The sequence below is a fragment of the Podarcis filfolensis genome (genome assembly GCF_964270895.1).
Source record: "Podarcis filfolensis genome assembly, chromosome: 2".
In the NCBI taxonomy this organism is placed as follows: domain Eukaryota; kingdom Metazoa; phylum Chordata; class Lepidosauria; order Squamata; family Lacertidae; genus Podarcis; species Podarcis filfolensis.
This window is the reverse complement of record NC_139605.1, coordinates 83,674,878-83,692,479: the sequence shown is the minus strand read 5'-3', so window position 1 is coordinate 83,692,479 and position 17,602 is coordinate 83,674,878. Positions and strand designations below refer to the sequence as shown.

Sequence of the window (17,602 nt, the reverse complement as noted above, 5' to 3'; positions counted from 1 at the left end):
TATGTGTTCATGTAGAGGCACTCTCTACAGCAAGCACAACATTTTTGGAGGGTGTTTCATGCACATGCCTATATGAGTGTGGTGGCTTCATCCCACACCATAAGCCTGCTGGCATGCTGCATGGTGTGCAAATGGTGCCAGCACATAGGGTAAAAGCATTAAGGCTGTATCTTGATGAAAGAAGCTTACTCAGTGCTTGCATATCAACAGTATTGGTTCTGAAACAAGATACATTATAGACCATATTGGATGGGTTATTTACAAAAGGCCGATCAAATAAAGGTTATTAGCATCATAGAATTGTAGAGCTGGAAGGGACCCCAGGGTTCAACTCCCTGCAATGCAGGAATTTCAGCTAAAGCATCCAAGGCAGATTTGTTTAGTCATTTATATTACTTTCAGAGAAGAAAGCACTTTAACTCGCTGAGGAAAATCCAGGTGGGCTGATGGACTGTCCACATCTGAAATAAAGCCCCAGCACACAAAAGTGTATGCTACTATAAATCTCTTAATCTGGAAGGTGCCACTCTTGTTTTAGCATTTTATATCGGGGTGGGGAATGTTTTTCTGCCCAAGGGCAAAATTCCCTAGATGGCAGCCTTCCAAGGGCCACATACCAGTGCTGGTAAAAGTAGGCAGGGCCAGAGGCGAAAATAAAGAAGAAACGAAGTGTGGAACAAGGGATGCAGCGTCAACCTTTGGACAGGGGGCTACATTTCAGCCATGCAGTATCTCAGTTCGAGGACACATTCCAGTGAGGGTAATATCTTCCTGTAGGGATTAAAAATGGGAGTACAGTGGTTTGTCTAAGGTTCCCCCTTCTGAAGGAGGATTTGAACCAGAGGCTGGAGAGCTCCTTTCAGTACTCTGACCTTTTATAAGCCCATGGTTTCCACCCAAGGATAGAACGTTTCTTGTGCAAAGTCATTTGCCTGGCACAATGGATGTGGTTGCACTCCATTGCTCTCCTACCCTCCAGCTTCACTTGAAAGGGGATGAATAGCTCATCGAAATGCTCCAGTAACAACAGAGAATCCATTCAGGTAGACTTGGACTTTGAATGGGTAACTGTGTCAGATAATTTCCATATGATACACTGGGACCTCTGGTCTCTGCTCGTGAACGATGGTGCAGCCTCTGCTTAATGAGCTTAGACTCTGCTCCCGTTGATTATCAGCACTCATAAGGGTTCTTATAGTTTATGCAGTGGAAGCTTCTTAATTAGGCCATGCTGGCAGCCAGCCTTCTGTTACTCCTCATTAAGCAGTTTCCCCAATTAAATGGAGAGGCTTTCTTAGAAAGTGCCTGGGTGCCCAGCATTGTGTTTCAACCTGCAACAGATTCAGTGTCAGATCTACCTTGGAAGAGCCTATTAATGCCATTAGAGGTGAAATACAGGGTGTCTCTTTTTCATTTCCTCATTAAGGCTGCCGATTCCTTGCTTCTGCTATAAGACCTTTCAGTAAATCATCACAGTTTAAATTGAACTATTGGAGTTCTTAGGGAGGCTGAAGTTTGAGAGAGCCTGCAATTGTTAATCTGATTTATCTTGTCAAATGTCCAAGGGTGCAAATATCCAGGGGCCCAGTAGCTACTGGTGCCTTAAAAAACAGGTGCCTCATCCACACCATGCATTTAAAGCACATGGCTTCCTTCCAAAGAAACCCTGGGAACTGTACTTTGTTAAGGGTGCTGGGAATTGTAGCTCTGTGAGGTGTAAACCTCGGAGACACCATGCACTTCAAATGTATGTTGCCAATGTGAAATGGGCCTAGTTACTACCTTATTGCTTCCTTGCAAACCATGTGACCACAAGCAATAGAGAGTTTTTGAGTGGGTAAGTAAGAATTGCTCTGTGGGGTGCATGTCGTTCAGCTGGACTGTTTCAAGGGTAGAGAAGCTGCACTGGAAATGGGTAGAATATTTGTGGAACATGGAAGAACTGTTGGAGTAGCGGACGTCGCGTAGGTAGCACTTTCTCAATGTTTAATAGCTAGAGACAGAATTGCGCAGTGGTGAATTATTGAAAGGAAGCAGTAGCTGAACACTCTTTAACAGGGGAATGCAAAACTTTCCAATTCCATCGGTGGACTGACTTGAAGCTATCTTTCTCCAAAGCCAAGAGATTTGGAAAACTGCTCTAAGCTTTTTGCTCAGCTTGCATGGTGGATCCTCCAGTCCAACAGATTTGCTGAGAGGCAATTGGCCTGATGGGTTGTTTCACTGCTGCAAGCAAATTGTATATGCTTGCTTTCTTTCTTCTGCATAGCTCTACACATTTGGGGAAATCAATGTTGGTAAAAAAACCACTGTGTGTCAAACTGCTTGGGAGTTAGACCCTATCCAAGAAGATAATGGTAAAGAGTGGTGTTCAAGCTGAATTCCTTCTTTCATTCACCCCCATCCCCATGGGGTTCACCTGTCTCTTCCACCTGAGCCCACCAGTTCTGTGAGGTCTCAGTGAGAAGTGGATGCCACCACTGTGTTTTAACAACCTTCTCTTTCTTTTAACAGGGATTTCATTTCAAAGGCTGGTTAGGGCAGAGCAGGGTCTGTCTGCAAAGAGCTGTGAGAGTTCCATTGTGTAAGTATCATGCAGGAATCATGACTGCTTTCTGCGGGTTAGGAAAAGGAAGGAGCTTTTTGGGATATTGTACTCCTTTAAATTTTCCAGGGCCTCCTGTTGCTCAGGGCTTGGCTTGTACCAGGGCTCAGCCCCAGCATTTATTTTAGGTAACAGAGGAAATTCCTGGACTATATGAAGGATAAATGAAATAGTCCCCTGAGTATGCAGAGTGACTTTCCATCACTACTGAGTAGCTGTGAAACCCCCCAGACAAAAGATATGGCTCCCAGACCAGTGGTGGTAGGGTGACTGTAGGCAGGCTTGAGACCTGACAGATCGTAGGTCCCAACTGCACTAGCAGAATCCTGCCACTTAAACAGCCATGGCCTCCCCTAAAGAATCATGGGAATTTTGGTTTGTTGTTAGCAGGTCTCTGTTCCCCTCAAATAGGTACAGTTTGGGAAAGGAATGTGGATGGTGGGATCATAATGGATATGTACAGGATCAGCCCAGACTCTGAAGTGACCTGTGTCTGACCCTAAATTGATGTGTGTCTGCTGAGGTGCAGACAAGTCTATAACTGCCCCTTTTCAGTCCACCACCCCATCAGAGATGATATAGTTATGGTTATCAGTTGTTCATGGATAGGGCGGGCTAGTTGTAGATTATTATTATTTCTCTGCAGTCTTATAACTGCTAGCTATCTCAACAATGCCAGGCTATGTTTTCTAAGCATGCTGGTTCATAGAAGGGGAGTGGGTGTAGAAAAACAGAAAAACTGTGCCATCTGCTGGTGCTTTGATGTGAATTAATTGAAGTATGGAGCCTCTGCATTTTTTCTCCTGCCCTCCAATAGCTCATAGATTATGAAAGTGATCTGTGGCCCCAGGCACAGATAAAAGTTAAGTCTCTCCATTTCTGAGTTGGGCTGTTAACAGCTTGCCATCCTATTTCCTCTTCTCTCTTACCTATTCCCCACCCCCACAGAACAGTCCTGTTGCTGAATCCTTCAGAGGTTGATGGGGAGTTTCTCTCGGTCGCTGAAAAGTTGAGCACGGCAGAGCACTCCCAGCACACGGTACTGGTGACACTCCTGGAGCACATCTACCAAGCTAACTTTGGGACCAAATGTGACCTGCCAAGACTACGTGAAGTTCTCAAGGTAGGGAAAGCTGTGTGGCCTGGGGCCTTGGATGCATAGCTCTGTGGAATGATTACTGAGCGATCCTTAAGTTCCAGGAGTTTTCAGTCTTGAAGAAGCAGACGTTTTGATGGCAAATGAATCAAAACTGGCATAGCTAAGAAAGTGGCTTGGGTCAAAGGGTGAGAGAAGGAAGGATACTGAATAACTTGCCTCGCATTGTTTGCAGGTTGACTATTTAGTTCAGGAAGTAGATTGGTTTTACCCCAAAAACCACAGCAATTTTTTTTCTGTGTGTGTGTCCTTGCAGCACTGCAGGATATTTACTTAAACTTAAATCCTCCTGCCTAAACTGTGTGATCCTGTTCCTTGCTCAGAACAGGGCAGCACAGCCCATGCATCATGGTTAAACCCTGTCCTCTCATCCTCCCACCTGTTGTATATTGTGTAGTGTGTGAAATGGATGCTAAGATACCAGATAGATCTTCTGCTGACCTCTCTCTCTCTCTCTCTCTCTCTCTCTCTGTCTGTCTCTCTCTCTCTCTCCAGCTGAAACCTTTAGAAAAGCTCATGGAGATATTTGCCAGCACCACAGAAGCTCAGGAGCTGGCAGCTGCCACCAGCAATGACCTTTCCATGGCTAAGGAGCAGCTGGAATCTGTTTTGCTGGAGATTGCAAAGGCAGCTGGGCTTCCTGAAATCACAGGTAGGAAATTATATGGGCAGTTTCTTCCTTGGGGTGTGGGTGGGCATGTTTGGATGTGGTCAGTTCCATACCATCCTGAAGGAGCATGTTGCACTCCTAACCTCTGGTTGCTTGTCTCTTTAGGGGAAGTCCAGCCTTGTAAGCTCCACCTGATCCCCATCCCTGTTGCCCGGTGTTACACCTACAGATGGGATAAGGATAACTTTGGTAAGCTTGGAAACATGTAAGCAAGTTTGGCTTGATTCCAGGAGATGTTCCTTGGCCCCATCATGGCTTCCCATGCACAGCTGTGTATGTTTCTTTTCCCCAGGGGGTGATAATCCTGGCAACATCAGCTGTGATCTAGTGGGACCCTTGTGCCCTACTACATCTCCAAATCTAAAGGCTGAACTTTCAGTGGGTGCTACTAGAGCAGAGCGTATAAAAGCAATCTCAAATTTAAACCTGTACACATTTTCTCCTTTTCTATTCCTAATTTTGCACCTCTGTCCCTTTTGCAGACATCTTGAATGAGGTACTAGACAAAGAGGGGCACTTCCCAAAGCCTGTGGTTTTGGAAGATGAGGAGGAGGAGGAGGAAGAAGCTGATGGCTACTGTCCAGAAAGAACTTCTCTGTTGACTTCCCTGGCTGCTGTCTCCAAGGAATCTGTGTATTCCGTATTGTCGGAGGTCAGTCCCCATGACTCGCAGGCACCGGTCCTCTCCGCCCTTTCCAAAGACTCTGAGCTCTTGTTGGCCTCTAAAAACTCCTTGAAGACTTTTGTCTCCAGCCTGAAGGACTACACGGACAGCGGTTATGTGGAGGACAGTGACGAGAGCTCCCTTGAGCCGATGGGCCGCCTGGATCCAAAGGAGGACAAGGCATCTCCCAGGCACCGGTATCGCCTGAGCAACAGGATAATCAAGCTGTTCAAGAGCAAGAGCCAGCTCATCCTGGGCAGGGAGTTGCGGGACATTTCTGAGATGGCGTCACTCTCACTGCCGCTGCGCCGAGCCGAGAGCCTCTACAACCCCGTGGTCAAAGAGCGCATCCCCACACGCTCACGGCGTGCACACTCTCTACCACAGCATGCACTGAGCGCCACACTTTTCCAGACCCGTGTGCCGCAGAATGCCTGTGTCCAGCGCAGGCCGTTCCTGAGCTGCGACGAGGACACCAAGGTCTCGACGCTGCGGGTGGTCGTGTTTGGCTCTGACCGCATCTCTGGGAAAGTGGCCCGGGCTTACAGCAGTCTTAAGTGAGTGGCAGAACAGCCTGCTGGCTGCTGGTGATCTCCTCTACTTGCTGAGTCCCTGTTAAGGGATCATCTGGCAGACACGGGAGGGATTTCCTCTTAACATCCCGCTTACCTACATTTGGCCCAAGGGAGTGGGTGATAAGGTCCCCTCTGGAGTTTCACATCACACCATCAATTCATATCCTATCTTACCCTTTCATGCCACCAATATGCCATGAAATATGCCACCAATATGCCATGAAAATGGTCTCCGAAATGGGTTCTAAGCTCTGCAGTAAGCCTAACTACTACAATACTGTACCCTTCTTTTATACCTCTTGATGGATGCTAGCAGACTGTAGCACAGGGGTGCGGAACTGGGTCTGTCTGGATCCATATCCTCTCCCCACGGGCTGAGTTTGATAGGTAGTCATGACCACCCATGTGTCAATCAGCTGAAATTGCAATGTTGTCAGGTGATCCAGTTTTGCCTGCTGGGTTTCAGATCAAACCATGTGATCAAAGGCACAGCGTTCTGTGAGCCCTGGTGACCAGGTGTAGGGCAGGTGGGTGTGACTTGGACAAATAGGGAGGCTTGTTGGGCTTAGTTAGGACTGTGGACTGAAAGCTGTAGCAGGGTGGTCTCCATCTCACTGTTTCCCATGTGTCCATTCCTATTCATTCGCTGCAGATCTCAGGAAAGCAGCTGCCCCTGGCTAACTCGGTACTTCAAACTGCAGTTTTACTATGTCCCCGTGAAGAGGAGTGGCCCTACCTCATCTGCACTGACCTACCCTCCTCCTTCTCCAGGAGATCCACATTCCCGTGCCTGTGGATCAATGGTATGCATTTGGGGAATGGCAGGCTTCTAGGGGGCATGTTCCATTATGCCAGGACGCACAATAGCTTCACTTTTAGCTATTACTGGTGATTTTGGGGTGCCTTCTTTTGGAAAGAACCTTCTTGCATTATCTGAGATAGTGGGGATAGCCTGGCTTGTATGCCTCCACCCTAAGAATCAAGAACCTTTCACAGCAGGAATTTCAACCTTGATCTCTTTCGATGTTGGGAGCAATTTGGGCATCCTCTTGCTATGATTCTGGTAAGACCTGGCTGTCGATAGCAGCAAGCTGGCTAATGGGCTATGCTTCTTTCTTTGATTTTCAGGATCCTAGTTTGGCAGGGTTGGAGAGCAGCACAAACGATATCTCGGTCTACATTGGTATGCTGGATCCATGGTACGAGCGCAATGTTCTTGGGCTAATGAACCTTCCCACAAATGTTCTATGCCAGGTAGGTCCTGAACTCTATACTGCTAATACTCTAAAACAGCAGTACTCTCTCTTTTTGTAAGATCCAGACCTCATGGTGTAGCAGTGTCCTATGAGCTTACACTCAGTCATCTCCCCTATCCTTTGAGCTTAGGTGCTGGGTCAGTGTGGGTCTAGGGCCATGCTCAAGGCTACAGATTGCCATCACCACTGCCATCTCCTCAGCTGGCCCAACTAGCTGCCCACTCACTGATGCCCACCCACCAACTCACCAGCTATTGCTGTTGGTGCTGGGTTCCTATGGGGCTGTATGGAGCACTCTCCCCATCTACATGTATCTGCCTGAAGAAGGGGTCCTTCTTCAAAGCAAAGCACTGAAGATAAGGCAGCTGCTGAGAATGCTTATGCTATTCTCATTTTTTCTGCAGTGGTTGGCGAATCTGTTTTTAAACAGAATTGTTGTGACCAAGCGGTGCACATTTTCAGGCAAATAGCCACAGGATGCTCAAATGTTGACTCCTCTCTTGCCCTTGGAGGATGCCAGAGCTCAGTGGTAGAACACCTGCTATGCATGCAGAAAGTCATGGGTTCAGTCCTCAGCAAGTCCCAGGGAGAGATGCCTGTCTGAAACCCTGGAAAACCAGTGAGTTTAGACAATGCTGAGCTAGAGAGACCAATGGTCTGACTTGGGATAAGGAAGTTGCTTATGTTGCTGAAGAAAGAGTTACTAGAGTAGGTGCTGCAGTTGAATCACCAGGGCATCCACCAGGGCATCCTTGACCTAGACCTGTGTGTGTGAATGAGGGGTTTGTTCACTTTTTGCTCTTTCCATAGCAATCTGCCAAACCTGAGGGTGAGCCCCTAGAAGATACAGCAGAGCAGCTCCCCATCCTTGCTGACATGATCCTTTATTACTGTCGTTTTGCTACCCGCCCAGTGTTGCTGCAGGTCTATCAGGTAGAGGTGAGTTTGGTCCTAAAGCCCCATGGGATTGGCCAAGCAGCTAAAGACTCACTTCATGGAGAGATGAGAAGCAACTGCGTGTCCCCTGCCCTGTGTTTGGCCAGGCTGGGCCTCCATGATCTGAGCCACTACTTTCACTCTGTAACAGTCACATTTGTCAAATATAGATAACTTGCAATGTGGTGGCCACTATCAGTTGTCACACACACACACACACACACACACACACACACACACCTGTCTACTAAAAATGTTGTCTGTGCCTTAATGACAGGAAAATTGGAAGCCCCTCCATAGGAAATTGATATGGGTCCCATCAGAGAACAACTGTTGGGTCCCATCTGATGGGTCCCATCAGAGAACAACTCTTGGAGAGGACCCAGATGTATGGTTGTCAGGCTCATGTGATCTTTAGGCAAATCACAGCTCATCTCCAATCCAGGACTGGAAACCCAGTTCAAACTGAGGCTTCCAGTTCTAGTTTAAGGCAAGCAATGGTTTGTCATAATCTTATTTTACCCAGTTCAGACAAGATAAACTCTGGTTTACCGTGAAATGAGAAATGAAAAAGTGTGTGAACGTAAGTGTCTGATACTCGTTGTAAGTGTCTGATGACTGAACCACAATCTGAATGAAGTCACTGTGTAAATACAACCCAACTGCCTGACACAATCTTCTGTTTGTGGCTCCTCTTGAAGCCAACTCTGTGTGGCCTCCACACACACTGATGCTGGCTTCCTTCCTCCAAGCCTATTTGTTATATGCTGCTAAGGAAGTCACTCTATGCAGTATAACTCTGGGTCCTTGTGTTCTTCTTTTCAGCGATGCCTTTGAAAGGACCTGGTCTGTGTTTAAAAAGTTGTGTATTGGAACTCTGTTAATTAGAATCCCATTTTTGCCCCTAAGCTACTGGGTTGTTTCTAGAAAATGTTTGACCTAAAGAAGGGCTGAGCTGAATAGGGTGTCTCAGAAATGCTGGATTGACCTCTTCCTTCCTCAATTCCGCAGCTCACCTTCATTGGAGGGCAGACAAGGACAGAGATCTTCATCCACTCCCTAGAGCTGGGCCACTCAGCAGCCACACGGGCCATCAAAGCCTCAGGTACGAATCTGATAGATGTTGAAAGCAGGTTCTCTGTGACATCATTTTGTGCTGTTTAGTCTGCAACAAACTAACCTAGCTATTCCCCTGGAAACTGAAGGGGATAACAGAGGTGGGCAGGAGGAAACCAAATTCCTAACCCATAGAAAAAGCAGCAAATTGAGAATTTGGACAGCATGATGATCTGCTGGGATGGGTATTCTCCTATTAATACACTGCTAGGATTAGGCACCTTTGAGACTCTTGGTGAATACAGACATAACACAGTAGTAGTAGTAGTAGTAGTAGTAGTAGTAGTAGAGGAGGAGGAGGAGGAGTTTGGACTTGGTATCCCGCCTTTCACTCCGCTTAAGGAGTCTCAAAGCGGCTAACAAACTCCTTTCCCTTCCTCCCCCACAATAAACACTCTGTGAGGTAAGTGGGGCTGAGAGACTTCAGAGAAGTGTGAATCGCCCAAGGTCACCCAGCAGCTGCATGTGGAGGAGCGGGGAAGCAAACCCAGTTCACCAGATTACGAGTCCACCATTCTTAACCATTACACAAGAGGACCTTTTGCCGTTGTACTGACAGACATGCATGCTACTGGAAACTCCCAACGCTGGACTTGCCTCTCCTCCTCTGCTTGAGGCCTGTTGCCTGTACTGGACTCATCTGTCTATCTGGTAGCCTCTGTTGCCATCTCCTCCTGCTGGGGAAAGTTAACAAAGCTGTGGACAGCAGCAGAAATGAGAGGATCACCCGCTCCTTCTCCTCCCTCTCTGCAACATGCAACAGAATAGAGAGGGGGGCGTGGAGAGCCTGGTTTTCTTTCTACCTTCACAGGATAGGGTGTGCTCTTTTCCTCTCTCAGACACCTATGTAGAGCAGGTTGACCAATCCTGCGAAGTTACTTCCAGCTGAACGGGAATGTGGCAGCAGAGTATGGGGTGGCGAGCCTGGGACATGCAGCCTGCCTCAAGAGGCAATACTGATGACTGGGGCAGCTTTTCAGTTTTTTGATTTGCGCATCTGTTTGTTCTGTTGCGTCCTGGGATACATTACAAGAGACTCTGCACTACATGGCCCTTGTCTGTAATAAGATACTACCTCCCCTCTTTCTCCCCCTTTTTTTTTTGCAGGTCCAGGTTGCAAGCGACTAGGCATAGATGGAGACAGAGAAGCAATCCCACTAACACTACAGATCGCCTACAGCAAGGTAATTCAGAGGTAGCAGCTGCTGCTTGCTCCTATTGCTGATGTTTGCCTCTAATATTCAAGCCTAGTCCTTTAGCTGGGCTGGAAAGGAGAGGACCAGCTGTAGAGAGGCAAAATACAGGGAATGAAGAGGCCACGTGTGAGCGAAAGACTTGTACTCTGGAAGCACTTTTGGAGAATGTTTTAATTAGATGGGGCTGGGGCCGTGAGCAGTGGTTGCCCCGCCTTTCTTGCATGCTTCCACAGACTAGAGAATAACTGGGGTGCTGTGTGATCCCTCCAGAGAGCTGTCAGTGGACGGAGCCGCTGGAATGACATTCAGAAAGTCTGCACGACCATCAATCTCAGCAAGACCTGTAAGAAACAAGAAGAGCTTGGTGAGTCTCTATGCTAGGGTGAACATAACTTTTTGCTACCTTCTCCCAGCACTTAGGTGGAGAATGGGCCAGGTGATTTGGAGAAGCCCTGTGCAACAAAAGCAGCTCCTGATGTAGATGAGCATGCTCTTCTCTCTCTCTCTCTCTCTCTCTCTCTCTCTCTCTCTCTCTGTGTGTGTGTGTGTGTAAGTTGTGTGCAAGCTGTTTTATCACGTGTGTGTATTTATATATAAATATATACATCCTGTCATCTTGTTCTGATGGTTCCTTGTTTTGCTGAAGCATATTGAAGGGAAGCTGCAGGCATGAACATTTGGAATGGAGCTATGCCAGTTCTGCCAGGCAAGGAAAAGGCTGCTGCACACAAAATCCACACAATCTGGCTCTGTTGCATGTGTAGTTAGCCCCTTGGGGATTTCAAAACCTCTTACAGATAGTGGGACAGTTAGCATAGGAATGTAGGCCAGACCCCAAACCACGACCCACCTGGATTACTACTTCTGCATGTTGCATTTCTGTTGACCAAATGCTGCAACTTCCTTTTTCATCCCTCCCCTTTTGCTTTTTAAAAACAGCTAGACAGCTAGCTTCAGAACTAATCTGCCAGAGTCATGCAGTAATACACTTGGCCACAAGGTGTCACAAACTTTCTGGCTAATGCTGCAAGGACTCTGGCTCACCTTCTGCATGAAACTCGGGGTTGACGCTGGTCCAGCTCTTTTAAAGAAATTCTATTTTTAGCCCACTATAAAGCAACTGGCTTTCAATTTGAAATACTTTTAATTGCTTGCATAGACTGAGTGGGGTTTTCTCGCGGAAATACATTTTTAGGAACCATCTAGCAGAACATCACAGATTGGTTCTTGGATTTTGTAAGGTGTGAAATGGGAAGGCACTGCAGAAAAGTGTGGGCAAGTGTCTGCTGCGTGCAGCCTTGCCCCCAAATTATGTGCCAGGGAAAGGGATTGAGGTTAAGATAACTAACACATTGGTATTTGATACTATGGTGGTGAAGGAGGAGGAGGGATGGGAGATGAAAGTGTGATGAGTTTTGGAGTCAAGGGTGTATCAAGGTGCTGCAGAAACTGTAGCCGCTGGACTGCACCTTTCATAGACTTCTTCCTGAAGCTTACAGAACTTTTGCAGAGCAGCCCTGCTGTCCGTAAAATGTAACTGTGTGTGGCTTCTTCTGTAATGGGCTCTTAAGGGTCCCTCCAGACTGGTGCTTTTTTGAGGGTGCATTCTGCAACGTGTCACTAGTGCAGTAATAGTGCATTAGTGGCAGGTTGATGCTGAACCATCCACACATCATTCAACTCTACTAGTTGTTATTTCCTAGTGTTACTGCATCACAGTGTTCGAAACTCCCATTGTTCTAGGCACATTTTGTGACAATAAATTTCATTAGCGCAAGCCATTTCTGAGCTCTGGGCACAGTACCACACCTGAGATTTCATATTAAAAATGCAGAGTGGAAGGAAAGGAGGACCTTGTTCTGCCTCCCTATTTCCAGCTACTCGCTGAAGACTGGAGAAGAGACCTTCTTAAGAATATTAGGGGGGTGGGCGGGCAGGGGAAAGACTAGACCATGTGAAAAATGAACATAATATTTTAGCTGCAGTTCATTCATTTTCAGCTTTGTATTCTTGTTATACAAAAGCATCCCTAGACATTCAATTGTTGTGCCCATAACCTAGGTTTAGGGTGCCATTTAGCTCTTAGCGTTCATATTTCAGTTTCTCACACTGCTGCATTATTGACATCTGGAGGGGCACTCTTGCACAAAGTGCAACAAAAGTGAGACATCACCTCTGCAGGCACAGAGAGTATTGAAAGCAGGATCGTGTATAACCATCCTGATACAATCAGAACACAAATAATCATGAATGCACAATAAAAAGGATGTCTGGAGGGACCATAATTGACTTTACCGTGAGGAAGGTGTTGTTCTCAAAGTTCCATATACTAGTATAGCTCCTTTCCTGTTTCTTCCAGATTCAAAAACCGAATGCTTAACTCTCACTGCAACAGAGGTAATCAAGAGGCAGAGTTCCAAGTCCAAGAAGAGTTTCAATCAGGTAGCCTGACCTGTGGGTCTTGACCCTTTGTGGATTTATTTTCATCTCATGGTGTTGTTGGGTGGGCAAGAATGCTTTTAGCCTTGGTGAATTTCCTGCTGCTGCAACCACCACCAATAATTTGACTGATTTTTCTTCTGCAGCAAATCAGTGTGTCTCAGATGAAAGTGGACAAGGTCCAGATTATTGGGGTGAACTGTTCCTTTGCTGTGTGCCTGGACCAGGATGAGAAGAAGATTCTGCAGAGTGTCACCAGGTAGGGAAAACATGGGGGGACGGGACATTTCCCCATAGTTGTAATTGGGCTCTGTGATGGGGGGGTGGATAGGGAAACTGCATTGCCCCCCTTGGTCCATCCTGATTTAAAGGTAAGCCACTCTAGTTCCAAAGCCTTGGGACCAAAGATGGATGCTGGACCTTCATATTAGGGTATATCTACTTTAAGAATTAAACCTAAAGATTCTTGGGGTTCTAGGTCTGGCAGCCTGGTGTTCTGAAGTTATAGGTGTTGCCTCCACCAGCTCCTACCTGCATGTCATCTGAGCTCTGCTGGCTCCACCCTTGGCTAGGTCTGGTGAACAGGGTAAAAGGTAAAGGTAAAGGTACCCCTGACCGTTAGGTCCAGTCGTGGACGACTCTGGGGTTGCATGCTCATCTCGCTTTATAGGCCGAGGGAGCCAGCGTTTGTCCACAGACAGCTTCTGGGTCATGTGGCCAGCATGACTAAGCCACTTCTGACGAAACCAAAGCAGTACACGGAAATGCCATTTACCTTCCTGCCGGAGTGGTACCTATTTATCTACTTGCACGTTGACGTGCTTTCAAACTGCTAGATGGGCAGGAGCTGGGACTGAACAACGGGAGCTCACCCCGTGGTGGGGATTCGAACCGCTGACCTTCTGATCAGCAAGCCCTAGGCTCTGTGGTTTAGACCACAACGCCACCCGTGTCCCTACGGTGAAAAGGGGGTTGGAGCAAATTCTTCATTCCCACCAAGTTCTAGCAGATCCTGTAAGAAGGTTTAGTTAGTTTTGAGAACATATTCTCTAATCCTCAGTTGCTTAGATTGTTCAGGGTGACCCAAGTAGCCCTTTATGGTCATTTGGTTTGGGGGCAGCCTGTCAGTCGTCTCTCTCTAGATTAAGTCCATTAAAAAGTATGTAGTGTTGAATATTCTTTGTGGATAGCCTTAAGCTTAGTTTACTTTACCCAACAGTGACCCTTCACTCCTGATTATGCAGCTTAGTCCACAATTGAAAACTTTCTCACAGGAGACCTCTGCAGTGATCTTCAGGATCCAAGCTGGGTGCCATTCACTTTGTGTACTTGAGCAGGCCAAACATCTGGGTTGCAATGGGGATCAGGACTTCTGATCTAGGATAAAATCCATCCAGATATACTCCTTGTGTATGGTGAAGCTGTGGCTTCTGAGTCTAAGTTTTCCAAGTAGAGTCCCCTTCACTGCATAGTCAATCTACAGGTACAGGGGCCAAGGAAAACTTGCCCTATGTATTGCTGGTAGGTGGCTGCACCAGTATACCCACCTATTGACTGAACAATATGCTGCAACTTTGCTCAGAGTTAATAATGCACTTAAATGTGTCTGTGTCTCCTCAATAAATCAACTTCTGCTTCAATCTCAATGTCCTACTGTATTCACAGGTGTGAAGTCTCTGCATGCTACAAGCCCAAGACCAGTGAGCCCTGCATTGAGGAGAACCCCTGTTCACTTCTCCCTACCCAGAATTCCTCTGACTTCTGCTCTCTTCTCTGCTTACCCATTGCCACCTTCAGTGGGGCACTGCCCTAGGGAGTCGGAAAGGATGGAGTGAGTGAACTGCTTCCAACTCCCAGTGCTGATCAAAGGTGCTACCAGGCATCCAATGGAGACGGACCTCCACTGAAAGAGGAAAACCCATGGCGTGCGTCTTCCTGCCCATGCTGGATAGCTTAGCTTCAGCAGAAGCAGGGCATGGTAGTCCTCCCAGAACTGGGAAACAAGCACTTGACACGCCTGGAATATGAAAGGGTTTGGTGTTTTTTAGGGGAAAGAATATCTACCATCTGTGGTTCCCCCATGAGTGCTGTGGAGAGAGAGAGAGAGAGAGAGAGAGAGAGAGAGAGAGAGAGAGAGAGAGAGATTGCAGGTGACATGGCATGAATGTGATGGGGGCACATCTGAAATGCCGAGAAGGTGGAGGGTTTGATTGCCCAGTTTCTGCTAAACCACTGAAAAACTTCATTGAGAGTGAGAGAATGGCAGCTGTCTGCTCCCCCCTTTAAACAGGGCATTGTTGATGTGACTGGCCCAGGGTGGGGCCTGACAGGCCTATAAGAACTGCTGCTGCGGCTACCACCCAGGAGGACTCCCCTGCTCAGTGTCTGAGGGCCCCAGTCCTGCCACTCACCTCCTGGCCCAGGGCAGGGCCTGATGGGCTACATAAAGGACTGCTGCTGCTGCTGCTGCTGCTGGGCAGAGAGGGCTCTGTTTGTTTTTGTTTTTTACCTATGCCATTTTAAACTCTGATATGAATGGTGTATTCTTAGTTTTAGATTTTGATTTATGTGGAAATTGTTTCCCATTTGGTTGTGTATTTTTTTTGGTGTGGTTTATTTATTGTTTATGACTTTTGTAATTATGTAAATCTTGTTGTGCTGTAAGCCGCCTTGAGCACTGTTGTTTTAACTGTGGAAAGGCGGCATACAAATAAAAAATGATGATGATGATGATGGTACTTACTGCCCTACAAATGAGTCCATAACAACAGAGGTGGGGTATTTTTTTACAGCTGGAGCTGAATGCAGCTTTTGTGCTTATGCTTTGCTGCCATTCACAAATTGCAGGGATTGCAGTATGTTGCACCTTGGGTTTTTCTTTGTTAAAATTGCCCGATGCTCAGTCTGTTAAGAGTCACCAGGAACCGGAATTTGGAATTTGGTGGCCAGCAGGGGGTGGGCAGTGGCAGGAAGCGAGCAAAATGAATGAACATGCACTGAATGAAACTGAAGGGCAGATTGGAGCAGGGTGTGCTCTCAAATGGAACAGAACGGTTTGATGACAAATGTTAGATGAACCAGAGTGCTTCTCTGTAAAAATAAGATCGGAGAAGAAAACACTAATAGCCATCTATGGTTGTCAGTGGATGCCCTACGTCTCTGCAGGAGAGCCTTTGAAGCAAAACTGTTCTATTTGCCTAACTTCCTACAGAATTGGATGGCTTTGAGGTGTTCTTGGCCACCAATGCCAGGCACAGGAAGCCCATGTTCCTCCAGGTGGCACTGGACTCTACCTGCCACCATCTTCAGCTGGGTATGGCCAATAGTCAAGGATGATGGGAGTTGGGAGTTCAACAACATGCAGATGGGTACTGTTTCCCCATTCCTGGTATCGTGGAATGCAGGGCGTTATATGCTCTTGTCTTGCTCCAGATTTGTGACACCCAGGTGGAATCATTTCAGGAGGCACAATTGCAGAATTTATGAATAGGTGGTTGCTGTAGCAAAGAGGCAAAGAAGCCTCATAACAGAACTGGAAAACAGCTATCGTGGTTTCTCTTGTTCTGTAGCAGGGATGGTCCTCTAGATGATGATGAACTCCCACCTTCCCTCGTCATTGCCCATGCTGGCTGGGGCTTGATGGGTGCTGGAGTCCAACAATATATGGAGGGCCTCAAGTTCTCCATCCCTGGTACAGAGCGGGACTCCTTTCCCCCCTGAAGATGGAAACAAAATGTTAACCTGAGAAATGTAGGTAGCACTGAGGTCCATTTTAATCGCCTTCTTACTTGAATTAAGCCATTTTTACATGAAAGTTATAATAATAATACATGCTGTTTACTTGCTTGCTTTTGAGAGGAGAATGCAAGTGGGTGAAACTGATTGTTGATAGTGGGAGGTGGTGACTAAAGGGGCATTTTGATCTCCCAGTTGCAGGGAGTGTCTCTCTGTGTGTGTATTAGTGTCAGCAGAATGTGGAAAGGAAAAATCCAAGTGAACAGGGTCCTCCTACCTTCCCATTCCACTTTTTATTCTTATTGAACACATACACACACACATTTTGCATGGGTAATAGTTGCATATTCTTTTCTCAGGGAGAGGAACAACCTGGGGTTAGGTGCAATGCAGATTTCTCAAAGTATCAGCTAGTAGTTCAATGATCAAGAAATTGCTGGGTGAAGAATTGAGGACAAGAATGTCAAGTCTCAAATTCTTCCCTAGAAAGCTTCCAGAAAGGTGCACACAAAGAAGCCATGGGATGCCACAAAGTGGTGCTTTTAACAGCTTTTGTATGTCCTGTTTTTTGTTTTTAAAGCACTGATTTTGTTCCTTAAAATGAGCTGTTTGCCCTTGGTTTCAAGATGCAATCTTAACACCTTACCCTCTCAAGACCGCTGCTACATACTTGCCTGTAAAAGCAATTTGTGGCAATAAAGGCAGAGTGATGCACTGTGGTTTTCAGTAGCTGTTTGTAAGAAGCTTGGAGGGAGGGAGGGAGGGAGGGAGGGAGGGAGGGAGGAAGGAAGGAAGGAAGGAAGGAAGGAAGGAAGGAAGGAAGTGTGCATTATAAATGCAAACTTTTCTACTGAAATTGAGTACCTTATGTCTGTTGGAGCATTTCCTTAATAGATGCAAGAGTTGCTTGCTTTTGTACATAAACCCACTGTGTAAATTTTTTATTGTGACCTAATTTTATAAAATATTGTTGAGATATTTTATTGTAAATTTATTTGAAATAAAGCCACATTTTCATACATCAAGACTCTACATGTTTTAAAAACAGCTGCATTGTTTTTAATATGTTTTCTCATTTGCTTCATTCTAATATTCAGGCTGCTTTTTAGCCAAGGGAAAGCTGTTGCATAGTTGAACCACTGGATGGCACCAAAGAATCCTACACAATTAGCATCAATAAAGACTTGTCCATAAGCAAAAAAGTGATTATTTGATCCTCCTGCACCTGCTCTGTGTGTCCTCTACAAAGTTCAA

At 46.5% G+C, this 17,602-nt stretch overlaps 1 protein-coding gene across 5 annotated transcripts in view; it reads left to right on the top strand.

The window, feature by feature from the left end:
* PIK3R5 (phosphoinositide-3-kinase regulatory subunit 5) overlaps positions 1-17,367 on the top strand; it is a 53,156-nt gene extending 35,789 nt beyond the window's left edge. For 4 of the 5 annotated variants that reach the window (XM_083597708.1, XM_083597711.1, XM_083597709.1 and 1 more), the window contains exons 6-19: positions 2,515-2,584; positions 3,554-3,728; positions 4,257-4,413; positions 4,537-4,620; positions 4,914-5,652; positions 6,323-6,473; positions 6,799-6,924; positions 7,737-7,865; positions 8,874-8,967; positions 10,086-10,162; positions 10,445-10,538; positions 12,534-12,616; positions 12,760-12,872; positions 14,279-17,367. In XM_083597708.1, coding sequence (XP_083453834.1) covers positions 2,515-2,584; positions 3,554-3,728; positions 4,257-4,413; positions 4,537-4,620; positions 4,914-5,652; positions 6,323-6,473; positions 6,799-6,924; positions 7,737-7,865; positions 8,874-8,967; positions 10,086-10,162; positions 10,445-10,538; positions 12,534-12,616; positions 12,760-12,872; positions 14,279-14,426 — 2,240 coding nt within the window. In that variant the 3' untranslated portion in view covers positions 14,427-17,367. The remainder of the gene's footprint in view (positions 1-2,514; positions 2,585-3,553; positions 3,729-4,256; positions 4,414-4,536; positions 4,621-4,913; positions 5,653-6,322; positions 6,474-6,798; positions 6,925-7,736; positions 7,866-8,873; positions 8,968-10,085; positions 10,163-10,444; positions 10,539-12,533; positions 12,617-12,759; positions 12,873-14,278) is intronic. The other variant, XR_014544232.1, reaches the window with a different exon arrangement.
* The last annotated feature ends 235 nt before the right edge of the window (positions 17,368-17,602 follow it).